Below are 24,710 nucleotides of genomic sequence, written 5' to 3'. Positions count from 1 at the left end.
GAGGAAATATAAAAATAACTGCAAGGAAATCAAATTTTAACTTACTAAAATTAAATAAAAATTCGGTACGAATTAAAGGCCTACCTACCAAAATAAAAATTTCCAAAAGTTTAATAAATTACCGAAATGTGAATTAATGTAATTCCCAAGGCAATTATTAACCCTTTGCACTCGAGAGGAGCCCTTCAGTCGCCATTTGATAAAATTTCGAAGCTCGATGTTAATTTATATATCAAATTTGAAATAATGCAACTGTGTGCTAGGTATCGAAATTAATTCTACGTGTTAATTATTATACGATTTCTTATTTACCGTTTTGAAAATATCGGCGACTTTATTGCAGAAAGTCTTCGAATTATTATTTTCTTGCAACGAAAAAATAGCCGAGTACAAAGGGTTAAATAATTAATTATTTGAAATAGTAGAAATGTTCTTTCCAGAAGTTTCTTTTTTCATGTACTGAATTTAAATAACTATTAATTTTGCGTGTTGGTTCTTTAATATTTTTCAGACAACTGTTTTATTCTTGCACATTCTTCTGGACATTCTTTTAAATATTATTCACACTGGACCACACTCGATCACGTCATATATATATCATATATGTAGATTCGGAGTGAATTATTTGTTTAAGTCATATAAATGGAGCATTATTTTAATTTGTAATAATATATTTAAGTATTGCACAAAGTTTATTTTGTTATTCATTTAAATTGAAAATAGTACGATTCATTAGAATTTTAATTTTTTTAATTTCAATAATAGCAAATTTTATAGGTTATGTTTTACCCGTGAGGACAAATATCTTTTTGAGGTTCAATAATAATTATTGATTTATTGTACGAAATTCATTTTATTATTCATTTAAATTAAAAATAGTACGTTTTATTGGAATTTTTATTTTTTTTATTTCAATAATAGCAGGTCTTTATAGGTTATGTTTTACCCGTGAGGACAAATATCTTTTTGAGGTGCAATAATAATTATTAATTTATTATCAGTTATTCCTTATATTGGACAATTTTTAATTGAATGAATTTGAGCAGGATTTTCAATTAGTAATGCAACTTTAAATCAATCTTTTTCATTACATTTTATTACACCATTAATTATCTCATTATTAGTTTTAATTCATTTAATTGCATTACATTTTTATGGATCGTCTAATCTAATTATAATAAATAAAGATATTTATAAAATTCCATTTCATTTATATCTTACAGTTAAAGATTCATTAGGATTTATTTCAATTTTATATATTTATAATTATACATATATGCACAATTATAGAACAAATGAGTTTCACTCATTCAACTTCCTTCACTCTCACACATACAAAATCAACACTCACAAATGTGGATACAATTTTTTAATGATTTGCAATATTTGAGGGGATTTTTAGTTTGATATAATTAATTGTTTATGGGCAAGATCGTTTAATATAATTTTTATAATTGTGATATTAAAATATTTTGCCTAGAATAATTTCAATGTCATTAGCAGTTCACGAGAAAGAATAATCTAATAGTTGAATTAATATAATTCCTCGTGGGATTATAGTATTGCATTATAAGAATATTGAAGATGGGTATCATTTTACTTAATTCCTAGTATTTAATGCAATCTTAATTTTAATCTGATTAGTATTAAATATGGAAGAATAATTTGATAGTCGAGTTAATATAATTTTTCATAGTATTATAACACTGAATTGTACTTCTACTGAAGACAGGTACCATTTTACCTGCAACTCATAGTACCGAATGCAATTCTAATTTCGCTATAATTACTGCTAAATAAAGAATAATAATTCAGAAATTTGCAATATTATTATAATTTAATATCATTCTCCTGCATCTTCTTAATAATATCTAATGCAGCTTTTAATTCCCATTCTAAAAGTAATTATTAATTCAATATCAAATATAAATTACATAATATATACAATTTAATACTACAATACCTCACCCTAATTATATAACATACACACTATATCACATACACATATTTAAAAATCACTCGTGCTACCTAAACATACTAAATTTTAGATTTAATAATTCATCAATATAATATAAAATTTGTAAAGAAGGTAAAGAAATAAATAATAAAATAATTATAGAAATAATTGTTCAAATCGTTTCAATTAAATGTTATAAATTTTTCAATAAATATAAATTAATATATTTATTACTTAAAATATCAATAATTAAATAAATAGTAAAAACAATAATTATTATTATAAATATAATAAAATTATGTAAATAAATTAAATTATCCGAATAAAAAGAATTTGAATCTGAAAAAAGAAAATATATTTCATGTTGAAATTTTTAATAATAGAATTAATTCTATATTCTTGAATTTTAAATTCATTACACTTTTCTGTCATGTTAAAAATTTTTATTTAATATTAAATTTCTACATTCATTGAATGAATGTTCTAAAGAACGATAATTTATTAATCATTCTACGTTATTAACCATATCAAACATACTAAAATATAGTAAATATACTAGATTCCGAAACCCATTTTCAAAAGCAATAGAAAGCATCGATCACAGGCCCCCCTCTCCCCGGAAACCCTCCCCTAGCCCCCCAAAAAAAGAATGAAGAAATGCACAGGGATGGCGAGTTACAATCGGTGAATCTGCGTCCAACACGCATAATCTGATCCCTGATTAAAATCGCCCACAATCTATCTACCTGGATACGCAGCGTTGTCCCTTTTAAGTGCAACCCTTGTGCCGTAGGACAAAGTGCATACGCCGCATACGTTGGCTAATCGATATTTTAATATTGTCACACGCCATTCTGGATTAAAGGCCTTCCTCGTATGCGTGCACGTATGCACATCCACGCGCGTCGTGACGTCACGGACGGCAGATGTGCCACAGGTCGGAAAGCAGCAAGATCTCCTGGACGAAACTGCGCGTTTTAATAAATTTTCCACCCGTCCATGCCCGAAAATCCAGCCAACAATCGTCCACGATCAATAACCGCTGCGAGCAATTATTCTTTCATAATTGATAAATCCTCGAAATAGTTGTCGCTCGATAATCACCCTCGTTAATGGCGTGCAGAAGAATCGAAAATAGCATCGTCTACGAGCTGATAGTTTCGTGGACGAAGGATTAGACGAAGGTATAGGAGGTATTGGGATTTTTCGAGACACGTGCAATTGAATAGATCTCGACTTGCAAAACTTTTCAGCGAGTTCCAGGTTATGCTTAAGGGGGCTGGTGCTGATTGGAGAAATGTTGATTAGTATAGGATTCCTGGATTTGTATATTAATTTTGGGAGTTATGAGGAAGATGGTACTCAGTTTTCGTGATTTTATTCACGAGTTTTGGGACTTTGGGCAATTTTTTAATTTTTGTTGGTGATATTAATTTATGGAAATAAATATTTATGGAAGTTACTCAATTTTTGGGAAAATTTTGTAATTCTTGTATTCTTTGAATTAGATTTTTTTCTGAAATAAAAATCCACTTTGCGAATTTTTTGAAATTTGTTTATTTCATATTGTTTGGAATCTTTATATGGGGTTCTTTTATTTTTTCTGTTAACATTGATTTTGATTTTATGGTGAGGTTTGCGAAACGGAATATTTTGTATCAAAATTCGTAATTTTTGTATACTTTTATTGATTTCCTCTGAAATAAAAATCCACTTTGCGAATTTATTGAAATTTGTTTATTTGATATTGTTTGGAATCTTCATATGGGATTCTTTTATTTTCTGTGTTGACATATACTGTGATTTTATGAAGAGATTTGTAGAATTCAATATTTAAGGAAATTATTTGATTCCTTTTAGTTGAATACCCAATTCTTATATTTTTATTTTACACATTACAATCTTCTAATTTCCATATTTGGTAAATTCATTTCCACTGTGAATTGTGAATTTATTCGAATAAATTTATTTAAAATCGTTTGGAATGTTTATATTTAATTCTGAGAGACCTGTAAAACCAAATATTCAAAGAAATTACTTGTTCCTTTTAATAAATTAATTAATTATTTCCATATTTTCTAAATTCATTTCTTTTCAAATAAAAACCCAGTTTGTTACAATAATTTATTCACATAAATTTATTTGAAATTGTTTGAAATCTTTATATCCAATTCTGAGAGGCCTACAATACCAAATACTCAAAGAAGTTACTTGTTTCTTTCAATAAAACTTCTAATTTTCATATTATTAATTTATCTAAAATAAAAATCCACTTTACAAATTCATTGTAATTCAATATAATTTAAAACACGTGTTAAAAGATAAATAATATTAATTCCAAACGTAATAAATAATCCTTTTCATCGATTATGTCACTTTTAAAAATCTAACCACCAATTATAACCATAATCGATGCAAATTAAACGGAACAAAGGTATATTTCATTTCTCGCGAAAAATTTTTATACAAAATACAGTTTGAAAGATGACAACAGTCCAAGTTAAAAGAACACATTTAAACTTCGGTAATCGTGGAGGAATTTAAAAAAGAAACGCGATGGAGGGAGCCGAGGAACACGTCTGAAAAAGGCGCAGCGAAGAGCATTCGTGAAATTATTTCGCGGAAACTGTCCCCGGCCGATTGAGGGTAGCTAGGTTTCGTGTGAAATCTTCCGTGAAAGGGTTGACAGGAAGTATTCGTAGGATGACCAGGGCCTGGATCGTCGTTAAACAATGGCATTCCGAACGATTTGCCCGTAAACGTCGCGTGGGCCAATTTGTCGGGCAATTTCTGAGGAAAATCGTTCGGTCACTATCGCGATTCGCATGCGGCCATATTGTTCGTTTGATCCCATGGTACCCCTGGCAAATTTAACTTTTGACGTCGGATCGCATGCTAAGTATGACTGCGATTCGATATATCGGGAAAACTCTCTGCCAGAAATTCTGTTAATTATTATGTCATCTTAATTTTATTCGAAGAATTGATGAAATTTAGTTATTATGTAAATTATGTTGACAGTGTGAGCCAATTCGTCGATTTTTGCACGAAATTTGGTATTTTATTAAATTATTTATAGAGGTTTGGAAAATAATTTAGAAAGCAATTTTTTTAAGGTTATGTAAGGCGGAGTTGTATCTTATGGATATAATCAGTTGATATAATTGAAAATAATTAATTGATATGATGGTAAATTTTTGTTCAAATAGTTCTAATTCTTAGTTTACCTATGGAATTTAAAAATAAAGAGGATTTTTTGAGATAAAATAAAGGAGAATCCATTTAGAAAAATTGTATACTAAATACATTTTTTGAGGTTATGTTACAGGAAATCACAACTTGGCAATGAAATTGATTGAATAATGTAAGATACAATTCTAAAATAGCTAAATATTATAATATTATCTAAACTATAAACTATAACTAAGTATAAATAATAACTAAAATTCTTAAAATTTTTATCTAGCTGACTATAATAAAAATTTTGTCTGATCACAAATCGGTATTTAAATATGACTGTATTTAAAATGCTGAATAAGTGTAATAAATATATCGTTTATATCAATATGGTAATTCATAAATAAAATACAGAGGTATAAGTACAAGTAATTAAAATAAAACTGGAAATCACAAATGCATTTGAACATGGCAAAGTGGAGCTTAGCTGTAAATCTCAGCTTACACGTGGAATTAATTATAGCGAGATTGTGTCAAGTTATTTCTCAAATTAACTCTGAATTAGTATCGATTGGCGTAGCTAAATGGGTTCAATTGTTCAATTTTAGAGAACCTAATTCTAATTTGTACTAACTGTATTGGCTTTTATCGCGTAGGATAGAAATTAGATTTAAATATACTAAAATAAGGTAATTGCATTCGAATTATTATCTTTGTATACAAATAAATTAGTCGATAATTGTATAACAAGTCACAGTTGATTACGAGAAGATTTTCATCTCTCCGATTTTTGAATTATTCCCAAAGATATGGAAAACATCGGTTCTCGTGATAACAAAACTTCTCAATATCTCAATATTCCTGTCTGAACAATAACACAAAATTTATCATTTTGATAATCACTTTCTTAATCTCTTTTACAGCTTTCCTTTTTGAGAACTTGAAAACATAATTCTTATAATTGGGTGTTGATAAAACTTCAATCACTTTAAATTATACTTTGAATAATCCAAGATTCTGCCTTTAATTATTAAAAATTTCTCAAAAATTTATATAATCAATATTCTACCCCTAAGAGTTAAAGCAATATTTAATTATTCTCATATTAATTTCCTTAGCCTCCTCTTATCTAATTTCACTTCCTTCTCCTTAAGCACCCAAAACATAATTTTCTAAATAAACCAAAAATCTGCCTCTTATTATTTAAAATTTCTGAAAAATCTAACCTAATCAATATTCCACCCCTAATAATTAAACCAATATTTAATTATTCTCACAAGAATTTTCTCAGCCTCATTTTCATTAACCTCACTTCCTTCTCCTCAAACGCTCAAAACAATATTTTTTAAATAATCCAAGAATCTTCCTCTTATTATTAAAAATTTCTCAAAATTCTAATTTAATCAATATTCGACTTCTAACAATTATATCAATATTTATAATTATTCTCATAGTAATTTCCTCAGTCTCATCTTCCTTAACCTCACTTCCTTCTCCTCAAACACTCAAAACAAAATTTTTTAAATAATCCAAGAATCTTCCTCTTATTATTAAAAATTTCTCAAAATTCTAATTTAATCAATATTCGACTCCTAACAATTATACCAATATTCAATTATTCTCACAATAATTTCTTTAGCCTCATTTTCATTAACCTCACTTCCTTCTCCTCAAACGCTCAAAACAATATTTTTTAAATAATCCAAGAATCTTCCTCTTATTATTAAAAATTTCTCAAAATTCTAATTTAATCAATATTCGACTTCTAACAATTATATCAATATTTATAATTATTCTCATAGTAATTTCCTCAGTCTCATCTTCCTTAACCTCACTTCCTTCTCCTCAAACACTCAAAACAAAATTTTTTAAATAATCCAAGAATCTTCCTCTTATTATTAAAAATTTCTCAAAATTCTAATTTAATCAATATTCGACTCCTAACAATTATACCAATATTCAATTATTCTCACAATAATTTCTTTAGCCTCATTTTCATTAATCTCACTTTTCTCATTTTCATTAACCTCACTTCCTTCTCCTCAAACGCTCAAAACAATATTTTTTAAATAATCCAAGAATCTTCCTCTTATTATTAAAAATTTCTCAAAATTCTAATTTAATCAATATTCGACTTCTAACAATTATATCAATATTTATAATTATTCTCATAGTAATTTCCTCAGTCTCATCTTCCTTAACCTCACTTCCTTCTCCTCAAACACTCAAAACAAAATTTTTTAAATAATCCAAGAATCTTCCTCTTATTATTAAAAATTTCTCAAAATTCTAATTTAATCAATATTCGACTCCTAACAATTATACCAATATTCAATTATTCTCACAATAATTTCTTTAGCCTCATTTTCATTAACCTCACTTCCTTCTCCTCAAACGCTCAAAACAATATTTTTTAAATAATCCAAGAATCTTCCTCTTATTATTAAAAATTTCTCAAAATTCTAATTTAATCAATATTCGACTTCTAACAATTATATCAATATTTATAATTATTCTCATAGTAATTTCCTCAGTCTCATCTTCCTTAACCTCACTTCCTTCTCCTCAAACACTCAAAACAAAATTTTTTAAATAATCCAAGAATCTTCCTCTTATTATTAAAAATTTCTCAAAATTCTAATTTAATCAATATTCGACTCCTAACAATTATACCAATATTCAATTATTCTCACAATAATTTCTTTAGCCTCATTTTCATTAACCTCACTTCCTTCTCCTCAAACGCTCAAAACAATATTTTTTAAATAATCCAAGAATCTTCCTCTTATTATTAAAAATTTCTCAAAATTCTAATTTAATCAATATTCGACTTCTAACAATTATATCAATATTTATAATTATTCTCATAGTAATTTCCTCAGTCTCATCTTCCTTAACCTCACTTCCTTCTCCTCAAACACTCAAAACAAAATTTTTTAAATAATCCAAGAATCTTCCTCTTATTATTAAAAATTTCTCAAAATTCTAATTTAATCAATATTCGACTCCTAACAATTATACCAATATTCAATTATTCTCACAATAATTTCTTTAGCCTCATTTTCATTAACCTCACTTCCTTCTCCTCAAACGCTCAAAACAATATTTTTTAAATAATCCAAGAATCTTCCTCTTATTATTAAAAATTTCTCAAAATTCTAATTTAATCAATATTCGACTTCTAACAATTATATCAATATTTATAATTATTCTCATAGTAATTTCCTCAGTCTCATCTTCCTTAACCTCACTTCCTTCTCCTCAAACACTCAAAACAAAATTTTTTAAATAATCCAAGAATCTTCCTCTTATTATTAAAAATTTCTCAAAATTCTAATTTAATCAATATTCGACTCCTAACAATTATACCAATATTCAATTATTCTCACAATAATTTCTTTAGCCTCATTTTCATTAACCTCACTTCCTTCTCCTCAAACGCTCAAAACAATATTTTTTAAATAATCCAAGAATCTTCCTCTTATTATTAAAAATTTCTCAAAATTCTAATTTAATCAATATTCGACTTCTAACAATTATATCAATATTTATAATTATTCTCATAGTAATTTCCTCAGTCTCATCTTCCTTAACCTCACTTCCTTCTCCTCAAACACTCAAAACAAAATTTTTTAAATAATCCAAGAATCTTCCTCTTATTATTAAAAATTTCTCAAAATTCTAATTTAATCAATATTCGACTCCTAACAATTATACCAATATTCAATTATTCTCACAATAATTTCTTTAGCCTCATTTTCATTAATCTCACTTTCTTCTCCTCAAACGCTCAAAACAATATTTTTTAAATAATCCAAGAATCTTCCTCTTATTATTAAAAATTTCTCAAAATTCTAACCTAATCAATATTTCCCCTAGCAATTAAACCAATATTTAATTATCCTCACAATAATTTCCTCAGTCTTACCTCTTTTAATCCCACTTTCTACTCCTCAAACCCCACAAACAGTTTTACTCAATTCTCCGAATTATCGAGAAAAAAGAATTCATGGTCTAAAACTTTTCAGCATTGCTCCACCAGCATCCAAACAAAAATTCGTTCACTCTCCCGACAACTTCCACCTACTCGCATGAATTCCAGTTATAAATCACGAGTTTACAACGATTCCCATCGTCGCCATCTTCCCTCACGTGGCGCCATTCGCGGCGTAAGTGGAACTCTATAAATCATGATCGATGCGCTGCTCTATCGGTCGCATCTCCAGTAAGGGCGAAGCGTCTCTCGGCGAGGAGATCGTGGAAAATCTAAAGAAATAATCCTAACGGATGGCCGGCCGCGACGTTTGCATATGAAAAGCGTTCGCCAGTGAATCGATACACCTTTATTATGCTCCCGAGCACTTGCTTATCTCCTGCCTCGGTCCCCTCTTTTCCTCGGCCAGGTCCCCGGCATCCTCCGCTTCCGGCAGAGGAAAGGTCGTCCTCCACGCCAAAGAGACAATATGCCAAATTTTCACGGTTTGCCACTCGATGACCCCTCATTTGCCCCGTGACTCGGCCCTTTCCTCGCTTTCTAATTCTTTCCGGGGTCAGCCGGTTCGCACTCGAAATGGTCCCTCCAATGACGCGCTTGAAATTGAGTGCTTTTTCCTCCTGTTTCTGTCTTCCTCCACCTTTGTTTCAGGCATGGTCCGAGGTAATTTTCTATACGTTGGAAAATCGAAAATCGAGGGAGCTGCGGAGACGCGTGGGGAAATATTTCTGGCGAGTTTCAGTGGGTGTTGGTGTATTTTATTGGTGAGCTTCGAGTGTGTGGATTTGTTTATTCCGTTCTTTGTTTGGATTTATCGATTCGGGAGGGAGAATCGGCGGACTGTCGCGATGGCTGTTGTTCTCTATTTTTTGGCGTGCAGCAACATTTTTGGTTGAAGTTACTTATTTCAGATTAAAATGGTCAATGTATTGTTCCATGAAACTGTTTTTCGTTTAAACTAAATGATTAGTGTTTTATGGTCTATATGTTGATGGTGGTTCCTGGGTACAACAAATTTGGAATTTATTCGTTAAAATTGGCGTTCATTGTTTGTTTAATTTTGACTTTCGAAGTGTTCCAAGATTTTCGAAAAACGTGGGATATATGTGCATAGTCATGTTTGAATTTTGGAAAGATACTTTTCACAAATTTTTATTATTTTTGTCAGAAGTAAGATATTTTCTCATCGATTTTCTATCCTCTTTCAAAGTTTTCGAATAGTCATTTGAATTTAAAAATTTCTTATAAATTGGATACATAGAAAAAGAAATATGTGTGTTTTACAATTTTTCGGTACTTTCATCGATAACAAGTCTTCATAATCAATCTTCTATCCTCTCGTAGGATTTTCGAAGAATCGGAATATAAGCAGGGTGGTCTAAATTTTTTAATTTATCATAAATTATTACACGTAAATAAAAAAAGCTATATTTCACAAAATCACACTACTTTCACTAGTAATAACAGATAGTCACATCAATTTTCTACCTTTTTGCATGATTTTCACAGAAGCTACACATAAGCAGGGTCATCAGAATTTTAAAATTTCTCAAAAATTATTATACATAAATAAAAGAGGTATATTTCACAAAATCACACTATTCTTACCAGCAATAACACAATGACAAACCTCCACACTGATATTTTATTTTCTCATAGAATTTTTGAAGAATCGTAACATAAGCAGGGGTGTTCGAATTTTTAAATTTCTTACAAATTATTATATATACATAAAGAAGATACATTTCACAAAATCACACTACTTTCACCATCGATAACACAATGAAAAACCTCCACATCGATTTTTTATCCCCTCTTATTATTCTTGAAGAATCATAGCATAAGCAGGAACATCTGAATTTGAAAATTTTATTATACATAATTAGAAAAGGTATATTTCACAAAATCACACTACTTTCTCCACCAGTAACATTATAACAAATCTTTAGACCGATTTTCTATCATCTCACAGGAATTTCAAAGAATCGTAACATAATTTGGGGACGTCTAAATTTTTGAATTTTTCACAAATTGTTATACATAAATTAAGAAGGTATACTTCACAAAATTACACTACTTTCACCAGCAATAACACAATGACAATCCTCCACACCGATTTTTTATCCCCTCTTAATTTTCTTGAAGAATCATAGCATAAGCAGGAACATCGGAACTTGAAAATTTCTTACAAATTATTGTCTATATATATAAAAAAGATATATTTCTCAAAATCACACTACTTTCTCCACCAATAATACTATCACAAATCTTCACATCGATTTTCTATCCTCTTGCACGATTTCCGAAGAAACATAACATAAGTAGGGTCGTCTGGGTATTTAAATTTCTCAAAAATTATTATACATAAAGTAAAAAGATATACTTCACAAAATCACACTACTTTCACCAGCAATAACACTATAACTAACTTCCACATTGATTTTCTATCCTCTCACAGGATTTTCAAAGAATACTAACATAACCTGGGGTCGTCTAAATTTTGAAATTTCTCACAAATTATTATACATAAATTGAAAAGGTATACTTCACAAAATCACACTACTTTCACCAGCAATAACACTATGACAAATCTTCACACGGATTTTCTATGCTCTCACAGGATTTTCGAAGAATCGTAATATAAGTAAGGACGTCTGAATTTTAAAATTTCTCACAAATTATTATATATACATAAAGAAGATATATTTCACAAAATCACACTACTTTCTCCACCAATAATACTATCACAAATCTTCACACCGATTGTCTATCCTCTTGCACGATTTCCGAAGAAACATAACATAAGTAGGGTCGTCTGGGTATTTAAATTTCTCAAAAATTATTATACATAATTGAAAAAGGTATATTTCACAAAATCACACTACTTTCGGCAGCAATAACATTATGACAATTCTTCACACCGATTTTCTATGCTCTCACAGGATTTTCGAAGAATCGTAATATAAGCAGGGACGTCTGAATTTTAAGAATTCTCACAAATTATTATACACAAATTAAAAAGGTATACTTCACAAAATCACAATACTTTCACCAGCAATAACACAATGACAATCCTCCACGCGGATTTTCTACCCTCCCGCAGGATTTCCGCAGAAACGGTACATAGCCAGTGACGTACGAAGCCGACGCAGCGTTCGCGGAGAACGAGGTTATCCGCGCGGGATCACGGCATTTCCCTCTTCCATTCCGCGAGCGTTTCTTACCGCGACGCGTAAACGCAAGCGTAATCGTGGTGAAAGGTCAGCGAGGCGGGGAAGAAAAATCCGTCGCCCACCCGGCAGCCTCGTTATTCTACTTAGCACCTTGTTACACGCGGCGATATGTGTTCCATTGTGTATTGTCGCGTGGTATATCCTATCGCTTATGAAGCTGACGTCCCCCGAGTTGTTTCTAATTTAATTTAGGATTCATTGTTTACGTGTCCCATTGTCGCCGGCATCCGCGCCAGCGTGATTCATTTATTGGACATCGCTGATACCCGGCTCCTGCGCGCTTCGCGGGGCCCCGAGCTCTGCTGTCTCAGCCTCGTTTCTCTTCGATAATTTCGCTAATAAACGCCAGACCAGACCAACAATCGACCTGTAATTCCCTCTTCTTAATTTTCACCGACGCTCACCGCTTTCATCTGCCGGCTTCCAGTGATTTCTGCGCGCTCCACGGAGAAATTCTTTTTATTCGTGCTGAGGGGTGAAAAATTGGGAAATTTGTGAAAAGAGTGAGAAAGACTAGAAATGTGGTGAGGTGTGATTTGTTTTTACTGTTTCTCTCCGATCTTTTTTATTTTTATTTTGGGTGTTGTATATTATAGAGTATTAATATTTAATTTGGTATTTTGGGCTGAAAGAAATTCTTTTTATCCGTATTTAGGGGTGAAAAATTGGGAAATTTGTGAAAAGAGTGAGAAAGACTAGATATGTGGTGGGAAGTGATTTGTTTTTACTGTTTCTCTCCGATCTTCTTTATTTTTATTTTGGGTGTTGTATATTATAGAGTATTAATATTTAATTTGGTATTTTGGGCTGAAAGAAATTCTTTTTATCCGTATTTAGGGGTGAAAAATTGGGAAATTTGTGAAAAGAGTGAGAAAGACTAGAAATGTGGTGGGGTGTGATTTGTTTTAACTGTTTCTCTCCGATCTTCTTTACTTTTATTTTGGGTGTTGTATATTATAGAGTATTAATATTTAATTTGGTATTTTGGGCTGAAAGAAATTCTTTTTATCCGTATTTAGGGGTGAAAAATTGGGAAATTTGTGAAAAGAGTGAGAAAGACTAGATATGTAGTGGGAAGTGATTTGTTTTTATTGTTTCTCTCCGATCTTCTTTATTTTTATTTTGGGTGTTGTATATTATAGAGTTTTGATATTTAATTTAGTATCTTGGGGTGGTTTGGGGTGAAGCGTGAAATGTCTCCATTTAAGAAATTTTTGAACATAGCTTAGGAGAAAGTTGTGATAACAGTGTGAGAAGAATTGAAATGTATTAGAGAGTTAGTTTTTAATTTTATTTTTGGTGTTGTATATTGCAGAGTATTAGTATTTAATTTAATATTTTGGGGTGGTTTAGGATAAAATGTGAAATGTCTCCATGTAAGAAATTTTTGAACATAGCTTAGGAGAAAGTTGTGATAACAGTGTGAGAAAAATTGAAATGTATTAGAGAGTTAGTTTTTAATTTTATTTTTGGTGTTGTATATTGCAGAGTATTAGTATTTAATTTAATATTTTGGGGTGGTTTAGGATAAAATGTGAAATGTCTCCATGTAAGAAATTTTTGAACATAGCTTAGGAGAAAGTTGTGATAACAGTGTGAAAAAAATTGAAATGTGTTAGAATCATTTTTAAATTTTATTTTGATTGTTGTATATTGCAGAGTATTAATATTTAATTTAGTATTTTAGGGTGGTTTGGGGTGAAGCCTGAAATTTCCCTATTTAAGAAATTTTTGAACTGATTGAGAGAAAGTTGTGATAAAAGTGTGAGAAAAATTGAAATGTGTTAGAAAATCATTTTTTCTTTTTATTTTGATTGCTATATGATGCAGAATATTAATATTTAATTTAGTATTTTAGAGTGGTATAAGGTGAAATGTGAAATTTCCCTATTTGATAAATTTTTAACATTGCTTAGGAGGAAATTGTAATAAAATTGTGAGAGAAATTTAAGTGTATTGCCAGAGAGTCATTTTTTATTTTTTATTTTGAGTGTTGCATGTTGCAGAATATTAATATTTAATTTAGTATTTTAGAGTGGTTTAAGATGAAATGTGAAATGTCTCTATTTAAGAAATTCTTGAACATTGCTTAGGAGAAAGTTATGATAAAAGTGTGAGAGAAATTGAAGTGTATTGTCAGAGAGTCATTTTTTATTTCTTATTTTGAGTGTTGCATGTTGTAGAATATTAATATTTAATTTAGCATTTGAGAGTGGTTTAAGGTGAAATGTGAAATGTTTCTATTTAACAAATTTTTAAACATTGCTTAGAAGAAAGTTGTAATAAAAGTGTGAGAGAAATTCAAATGTATTGGCAAGTCAATTATTTTTCTTTTTCTTGAATTTTGTATGGTGCAAAGTATTATTTTCAATATTTATTAATATTTAGTATTTTGTGGTGGATTTGTGTGTAGGTATCTTCCAAAAATTTTTGTGCACCACTGTTTATATGTATATTATGACAAAATTGTGAAAAATCTAGATTATTATTGAATATTTGAATATTTCCATTTTCTTTTTTCTTAGTATTTTATATTAGAATTGTCTAATAACTATAATTTCGTTCTTTCCTTTTTCCTTCCTTTTTTTGCAGTATAAGAATAATTTTGAAAATAATTAAACTATTCTAATGCTTTCTATAATATCCTTTCTTCTTTGTCTCTCATATATATACTAATAACACGTACTTTGTCAGCAGCTATACTGTTCACCAATAATTAAAAAGATTCATATTAATCCTTCAATTAAATTTTGTAAAATTTTCTGATCATATGAAATGATCATATCTGACCAATCTTAAACCTAACCAGATACAGGAATATTACTGTTTCTTACTTTTGCATTGAATATTAGTAGCCATTTTTAATTTAAGAAATTTAGTCCAATCAATTTAACAATTTTCCGTGTTAGAAACTAGAAATTGCATTAAAACCACACAAACAAATTCCTAATTTTTACTATAAAATACTAAATGCATCGCAATACATATTACAGGATACAATCTGCATAATTCTTCACATATGCAAAACATACAAAAAAATTACTATATTATTGAAAAATTATTATATTAAAATTATTATTATGAAAATTAATTTGAAAAATATAATAATTGGTAAAATATACTACCAACGAAATATTTCCGAAATTATCATCAACGAATAAAGCATGGTGAATTTCAGAACTGTCGAGTCACGTTGTTATCGCAGGATTTAGATGAAAATTCATAAAAAGAGGAAACGATGGACACGGAACGTTCCGTTTGGTGTAACAAACGACTCAATTCCGACGGCGGGGAGAATCGTTTAAGAAACTTAAGTAAAATGTAAGGTCTTATTTAGAGGAGGTTCGGCTTTAAGACTCTCGCCTCCAGACTTCCTTCGAACGACAAAGATCTCCCCTATCTCGAACAGCCATTTAATTAGGACTGCTTTTATTTTTCCCAGATCTTTTGTCTACCGGCTGACTTTTCTTCTCGTTGCTAAATCAGTCTGAAACGGCATAATATGGGAAACGATCGCGAACTTTTTAATTTCCTACCAGCACGTTCCACCTCGCATAAAACTCACGTTTGCGTCGACTGTAAAATTTCTTGCTACCAGCTTGTTCTCAGGTCCTCCTCAATATCCTGCAATTTCCATCGAACCGCTATATTGCATGGGAATTGGGGAAAATTTATTTTTAAATTGTCCATTAATTACATGTTCGCGATTTTGTATCGTGTGTAGCAGTCGGGGGCAATTCTAATTTGATTCTGATTTAATGGAATTATTTTTGAGAATGGCGAAATTTAAAAATAGGGTTGTTAATTCCGTTAATTAATTTTCGATGGTTATTCCGATCAAAGGAACTATGATCTATGAATAACAATTGTGCGAATTGGAATAGTATATTTCCCGTATAAATGTTTAAACAATTTGGTGCTTAAATTGTGCTCTCAGGTCTTCGTTTTGATCACAGAGCTTTTATTAATTAAATACTGGCAGGATTATTATGAAAATTTCCAAGATTGCTAAAAATAAAATCAGGAAGATTCTAAATATTAAATTGCAACGAATATATTCATATCCAGTTATACAAAATATTTTTGTAAATCTTCTGAATGCTAAAATTCACTAAATATTAATTAATCTCGTCAGTAAATTATCAATAATTACTAAAATATAAACAATGATATTTAAATATTTTGTGAGTGCCATAAACAGTCCATTTAAGTGCTAATTTTTATCACGGAATTTCTATTAAATAACCATACTATATGATCATTATGAAAATTTCCATGATTATTAAAAATAAAATCAAGAAGATTCTAAATATTAAATTACCAGAAATATATTTATAGCCCATTATTAATAATATTTTTGCAAATATTCTAGATGCTAAAATTGACTAAATATTAATTAATTTTGCCAATAAATTTCCAATAATTATTCCATTATAAGCAATCATACTTGAATATTTTGTGAGTGCCATAAACAGTGTATTCAAATGCTTATTTTCAACACAGAGCTTCGATTAAATAAAATATTGCCTGAACATTATGAGAATTTTCAAGATTAATAAAAATAAAATCAGGAAGATTCTAAATATTAAATTACCAGAAATATATTTATAGCCTATTATTAATAATATTTTTGTAAATATTCTAGATGCTGAAATTCACTAAATATTAATTAATTTCTACAATAAATTTCCAATAATTATTCCAATTATTATTTCCAATCATATTTAAATATTTTGTGAGTGTCATAAACAGTGCATTCAAATGCTTATTTTGATCACAGAGCTTCAATTAAATAAACATACTGCATAATTATTATGAAAATTTCCAAGATTACTAAAAGTAAAATCAAGAGGATTCTAAATATTAAATTACCAAAAATATATTCATAGTCTATTATTAATAATATTTTTGTAAATCTTCTGGATGCTAAAATTTACTAAATGCTAATTAATTTCGTTAATAAATTTCGAGTAATTATTGCAAAATAAACAATCATATTTAAATATTTTATGGGTGCATTAACATTGTATTCAAATGTTTATTTTGAACACAGAGCTTCTATTAAATAAATATTACATGATTATTATGAAAATTTCCAAGATTACTAAAAATAAAATCAAGAAGTTTTTAAATATTAAATTATCAAAATATCAAAGTATATATATATTCCAGATGCTAAAATGCACGAAATATTAATTAATTTCGTCAATAAATTTCCAATAATTATTCCATTACAAACAATCGTATTTAAATATTTTATGAATGCCATAAACAGTGTAATTCAAATGCTTATTTCGATCACAGAGCTTCTTCCAAGCCGCCATATTGCATTGGAATACAAAAACAATGAAACTCCGATAATTGTAACACCCTGCTCCATATAACAAAATATCAAATTACCAATTGAATAACTAATAAATCAACAATTAAATTTATTAATTAATAAAAACACTAATTCCAATATCAAATAAATATCAATTCAATTTATCAATATTTATCAATATTACACATGAATATATTACATCAATATTACAATTTATATACACATAAATACCCCAAAACCTCATTGAATTTTTAAGGATTCCTCGAGTACAAACGCAAATACAAGTCTCTGTGCATCGAAAGAAAAACCATGTTCATTTTAACAGTTCCATAAACCCATACCACGAACCTTTTCCAAAATCACGAACGACGTGCTTGCTCGCCAGGACCAATAACACCGTTGCAACCTATCCGACGGATGCTGCTAGCCATAAAGCCAACATCGAAGACACCCCAATTCACGCGAGACGTAAATTTAAGTCACGATCGCCCCTAACGTCCGGAATCACCGGGTCCCGAGAATATGCTTCTCCTCTGGCCAACTTCGACGACGTTTCCGTGGCGCGAAATAAGGGACCATCAGGACGTCTGTTCCGCTTTACTTCCATCTTTTCCCGATCCTCGCCGGGGAGGGTGGCCTCGAATTAATAAAATCCCACGAACCGCCCCGGCGTCTCTGGAGCGTGAAAAATGGCCGAAAATCTGATATTCCGGATTAAAAACATTGAAATTCAAAACCAGTCCCCGCGGCGGCGGTCGTCGGGGCGAGGGGCAGGGTCGTGAAGTCGTTAAGGGTCAGTTTCAACCCTGCCTAGAGCCGAACCCCTGTACGCCTGCAGCCACCGAGGAGCATCGTTCCACGTGGATATTATTTTTAAACCCCCGCGTGGCCGCAATTTGACACAGCCGCGCCGTTTGAATTCCGAATTCAATCGACGGACCCGATTCCTATCCCGATTTCGCGAAATTAAGGGTGCCCAGGAAATTGATAGCTGCCGGCCGAACCCGTGTATACGCGGCCAGGCCGCACGCGTTGCACGCACATGTTCCGTGATGTTGCGGTGTCCCTTCGACGAGAGATTTTTCCCAGGTTTAATATATATCATCGAGCTTCCCGGTAATCTTCTTCGCTGTTTGACGCGGTCGCAACTTATCGCGAGTATAATCGGATAGAGGGGTGAAATCCATAGTTCCTCCTCGCGTCGTTCAGGAGGGAGAAAAGTGTTTTTCGTCTATGTTCCTTACAGTGCATCGCATTGTAGTCAGGGTGAATTACAATTGAAGATTATAATTAGGTTTTGCATATTTGTGAGAATTGTTTAGGAGGCAGCAAGAGGACGGTGGTAGATAATAAAAGTATGATTTATTGTGAAGTGATTTAAGACTTATTCTAGACGCTATGATATTTCACAGTGACTATCTCTTGGAACTGTTCGTTTCACGCCCATGGACCTTTATATAATCCGTTTGCATCCAAGCGCGGAATATTCCGCGAGCCCGCGACTGTCTACTATCACCAAGCGCGGAATATTCCGCGAGCTCGCGACTGTCTATTATCACCAAACGCGGAATATTCCGCGAGCTGTCGTTCGAGCGCGGAATATCCCGCAAGTCCATGACTGTCTACTATCACCAAGCGCAGAATATTCCGTGCGACTGTCTACTATCACCAAGCGCGGAATATTCCGCGAGCTCGCGACTGTCTATTATCACCAAGCGCGGAATATTCCGCGAGCTGTCGTTCGAGCACGGAATATCCCGCAAGTCCATGACTGTCTACTATCACCAAGCGCAAAATATTCCGCGTGTCTACGACTGTCTACTATCACCAAGCGCGGCATATTCCGCGAGCCGTCGTTGAAGCGCGGTATATTCTGCGAACCCGCGACTGTCTACTATCACCAAGCGCGGAATATTCCGCGAGCCCGCGACTGTCTACTATCACCAAACGCGGAATATTCCGCGAGTCGTCGTTAGAGCGCGGAATATTCCGCGAGCCCGCGATGATCTATCACCAAGCGCGGAATATCCCGCAAGTCCACGACTGTCTACTATCACCAAGCGCGGCATATTCCGCGAGCCGTCGTTGAAGCGCGGTATATTCTGCGAATCCGCGACTGTCTACTATCACCAAGCGCGGAATATTCCGCGAGCCCACGGCAGTCTACTATCACCAAGCGCGGAATATTCCGCGAGTCGTCGTTGGAGCGCGGTATATTTGCGAACCCGCGAGTGTCTACTATCACCAATCGCGGAATATTCCGCGAGTCGTCGTTTACTGCATATAAGACCGACCACACACACCATTCCTACATATTTATATAATTACTTTCATTTCAACATTTTGGTACGAAATCTACCATTTTTGATTCTGCGTGAAAAAGCAAACCGAAAATGTGGAATACAATTTATATTACATACAAGGCCTCGTTTCCGAGAAAATTGAAGTTAAATATGTGATGGTGTGTAGTTGCTATTCGTAGCCATATTGGTTGATTGACACTGGCTGTTTGTGGACGACTGGTACAAAATCATCGAGCTAATTCGGGATATTTATAAACACGAGTGTAAGTAGAGATAATAATTCGTAGCAAGATTCGTTAAATCGATAATTATTCATATGCACGCGCGCCATCGAGAATTGAAAGCTAATTTTCTCCGAAACGGTGTGACGTATGGCAAAATTTTATTCTATATTTTCGACTTTGTTTTTGACGTAGAAACCACAGGAAAAATCGTGTGACTCAATATTTTCATAATGGTATTTCAATAATCTGATATCTCCCATATTCCAAAGTCTTCCTAAAATGACCCCATCTCTTCAATTTTTTAAATATTCAGTACAAAACCACTTGTTCAATACCTGAATTTTTACATTTACATAAATTTTGAGTTTCCATTAATACTAGAACTGCCATGAGGCTCGAAATGACTCGTTTCGGTCATTTTATTTTCGCGATTGCTGAAAATATGCAACTGCTTTTGGTAAATGTTATACCGATTTCTGTTCAGATAGGGTCACAATTACGTATGCTCTTTTATTTTCACTATACCATATTAATTAATAACCACTGCATGCACTATATTTAGGTATAGGTACTACAGACAGGTAGTTCTAGTTATCGCGTCGCGATTGAATTTTGGGGAAATTCTGACGTTGTAAATCCGTCTCGCGATGTCGCTGTGTTGCCCACCAAATTAATATTGGACAACTGTTTCAATTATCACGAACAAAAGAAAATTCTCAGCTGGAATGGAACGCTAGACTCTGGTACGACGATAGTAATCGAAGTGACGTTTTCATAGTACTGCTCTCTTGGAGTCTGCACGTGTAATCGAGATTCTTTCGTTTGGCACCGGGTAGGATTGACTCCTCGTTTGCGCAAGACACCAACGTGGTGCCACCTTAGTGTCAATCACTGATTGTTAACGTCAAATTCGACCAGGGGTCTAATCAAAGCTGTTTTATTCGCCTGTTCCAGAACCCCGATGGCTGCAATGCTCGCAGTGCTCCAGAAGACTAACCTCAGCCTGGGAGCTGCTGCAGCACGTGCAGAGTGTGCACGGCGCCAGGCTATACACCTCCCCGTCGTCGTCGACGAACTCATCGTCGAACACGCCAGCGCCGAGTCCGCCGACGCCCACTCCCACTCACACGCACCACCTGAGTCCACCGAACCACCTGAACCTGAGCAGCAAATCCACGGGAAGCTCGTCCACGGGCAACTCGTCTGGCGGCACGAACTCGAGCGGTAGCAGTGGCGGCAGACAGCAACTGCAATCCTCGGCATCCCTGGTCGGCGATCCCCTGCACAGTTTTCTAAGGCTACCTCAACACCTCGAACGAAGCTTCCCGCCTATGTTCAGGCCGGACTTCCTGGCCCTGAATCCGCTGGCCGGGTACAGGGGCCTGCAGGAACTGCAGACGGCGACCAGGAACCTCCAGAACCTGGGCGATCCTCTACGAGGCATGGACGGTCTGAACCTCGGCGACCCCTTGGTCCGCAGTTCATTGGACTCGTTGAACAACGCCCGGAACCTGGCGAACTTGGCCGAGCTGTCTCACGGCCGTGGTCTTGCCGGCCAGGCCCATCCTCCTCCACTAGAGGCCAATCTGGATTTTTACTCGGCGCGCCTAAGGAGCCTCGCTAATCCGTCCTTAGGCGCGGCTCCACCCAGTAGCGGTAACCCTACGACAAACTCCAATCCTCCCGCCCCGGTACCAGCTGTGCCTGTACCGAGCACCGTCCAGCAGCAGCAACAGCAGCAACAGCAGCAGCAGCCACCAGCCCAGAATCACAGCCAGCCCGTGGAACCACCTAGCCCGGCACCCAACAACCCTGTCATCATAACGCATAATAATCATCAGAAAGAGAACTCGCCACCCTGCTACAGTCAGAGTCCAGTTGTGCATCACAACAACAACAACTCTACCGACAGCGAGAAGACCAGTCCACCTGTAGCCTCCACGCCTATCATAGCAGACTCTGCGTCGGAGACCATCTACTCCTGCGAGGTCTGTGACAAGAAATTCCGCTTCCAGTCCAACCTCGTCGTTCATCGACGGAGTCATCGAGATAAAGAGAGACAGTATCAGCAAGACGGCACGCAGGATGGACAAACAACGCCGACCAGGTGCGAGGTGTGCGAGATGGAGATAGCCAGTTTCGCAGAGCTCAGGAAACACATGAGAAAGGAACACCAGGAGAACATGAACGCCGCTAGTCCCCAAGGCAGTGTCGAGACGGTCCCCGATGACGGGTCTAGTTGCGACGAGAATATGGACCTCGACGAGGCTGAGGAGAACGAGCAGAAGGCTGACAGAGAGGACACCGAGGAGAACACACCGGAGGATCTCAGCACTACGCAAGGTCAGAGCGGCGAGGAGAGCGGCGGAAGGGTGGAGCAGAAGCCTGCCAGCCTGGTCGGCGACCTGATGGAGAAGTTCGGGTTGAGCAACATAGCGCAGTACTCGGAAGCTTACAGGCAGGCTCTGCAAGAGAACCACCGCGGCGGATTCATCAAGACGGAGCCCCCGTCGAACCTGACCAACTCGCTGAACAACAACAAGGAGAAAGACAGCGCCCTGTCGCCCACGAACTTCAATTCCTCGACCACGCCTAACATATTCTCCGGTCAGGGTTTTCCCAGGTCCTCGGGACCGGACTTTGGCGGCCTGTGGCTGCCAAGTCCCCATTACCTGGAGAACAACGAGTTCCGCAAAGCGACCAAGGCCACCACGTCGAGCCTCGCCCTGCAGGGTCTGCCCAGTCCGTTGTTGAAGAAGGAACGGAGCGGGAGGAACGACACGTGCGAGTATTGCGGCAAGGTGTTCAAGAACTGTTCCAACTTGACTGTGCACAGGCGGTCGCACACCGGCGAGAAACCGTACAAGTGCGAGCTTTGCTCGTACGCGTGCGCGCAGAGCTCGAAGCTGACCAGGCACATGAAGACTCACGGTAGACACGGCAAGGATACGTACAAGTGTCGATTCTGCGAGATGCCGTTCTCCGTGCCCAGTACGCTGGAGAAGCACATGAGGAAGTGCGTGGTGGTGGTGCAACAGGGCCCGAAATTGGGCATGCCCTACCCTGGCAGCCAGGACGAGGACTCTTCGCTGAGTACCAAGGACACTTGATCTTGGAACGGAAGCCTACCGCCGATCCCGCCATTGTGGCCTCACAGGCCACCCTATCCGGTGTACTGAACAGGGGATCCTGTTCCTCTGCAGCGAGAGGACGGAGATAACGACAGAAGAGGCGAATCCTGACCGAGTGAGTTGCTCGACGACGACGACAGACCTTGTGCGACGAGTCGCGTGCAGCGTGTTGGACATGGTACGCGTGAGGATGGTCCATGTACCCCGGAGGATCTGCCTTGGTCAACTGTCCGTGGTCGCCTCTGAGGATTGGGAGAGGCGGTAGGTCGGCGAACGAGGAACCAGCTGATCGACAAGACCTGGAAACGGTCCCGGCAATGGTGCAGTGTACATGAATGTATAAAAGCGAGGGAGACACTGGCCTCGACAGGGTCCTCTAGATGAGGAAGATCGCGCGGAGGAGCGAGGCGCGATGGCGACTTTAATGGAACTAGAGAAACGAACGAATGGTTACCACTTTGCGAGTCTCAGCACAGCTATTTAAAGAAGTATATCCTTATAAATAGTTATAAATAAAGACATTATAAATATGAACATATATATATATATCTATACATATAAAGAGTATAAATATATAAATATATATATAAATATATATATATAAATATAAATCGCGAGATACAGAGGAGAGTTATACAGAATATAAATATTATACATAGGCTAATGAACATAGTAACTTTATTATCGCATTTGAAGATTATTTATTTAATAACGATAGAGATATTATCGCGTACCGTGTAACGTGATGTACGTGCGTGGATAACCGGTGCGCACCTCTATAATACGTGTACACGCATCGCGTCATGCGACACGAGCAACCTGCAAACCACTCCGTACGTATAATGTTAGGCGCAAATATCGAGGAAGATCGTGGAGCGATCCACAGGGGCGGAGGGGGAATCTTTTTGTACATTGCACCGACGAGGTCGCCACCGGCGCACCAGGGCTACCCGTGGACCGCGCCACGGGGTCCCCGTGGGTCCACTCTCTCGCGTTTCCCGAGACCGAAAAAGGAAGGAGGAGTGGGGGCAAAAAGCACGAAAAGTTACGACACACGGGCTACTTTTCCTTTATTCCGCGATTTGGAGTCGCGTGGGCGACCTCGACGACGATTATCCTCTGTGTGTATATAGACGCGAAACATCGATACTCGAAATCACCTCCAGCCCCCCGAACCCCCCCCGAGAAGGCCCCGATTCGCTCACGTATCGATGATTAGGATACCGCGGGTACTTGTAACGATTAATGGTGTACAGCGTGAGCCGGAAGTGTGCGCTGCGTTTTAAGTAGACTCTAAGCTCTAGCCTCGATCCTATGTAAAATGTATCATAGTACATTTATTGTCTATTATTATTATTATTATTATTA

General features: G+C 35.1%; 1 protein-coding gene across 1 annotated transcript in view; it reads left to right on the top strand.

Moving 5' to 3' along the window:
* The window catches only part of Cph (BCL11 transcription factor chronophage), a 93,096-nt gene extending 69,307 nt beyond the window's left edge, over window positions 1-23,789 (top strand). The window contains exon 3 of the mRNA XM_017901113.1: window positions 21,166-23,789. Within this exon, the coding sequence (XP_017756602.1) occupies window positions 21,166-23,321 (2,156 nt within the window). The 3' untranslated portion in view covers window positions 23,322-23,789. The remainder of the gene's footprint in view (window positions 1-21,165) is intronic.
* Window positions 23,790-24,710: the final 921 nt, after the last annotated feature.

This window comes from Eufriesea mexicana, unplaced genomic scaffold (assembly GCF_001483705.2).
Source record: "Eufriesea mexicana isolate 0111107269 unplaced genomic scaffold, ASM148370v2 scaffold1477, whole genome shotgun sequence".
Classification (NCBI taxonomy): domain Eukaryota; kingdom Metazoa; phylum Arthropoda; class Insecta; order Hymenoptera; family Apidae; genus Eufriesea; species Eufriesea mexicana.
The sequence above is the reverse complement of the archived record's forward strand: the minus strand, read 5'-3'. Positions and strand labels throughout refer to the sequence as shown.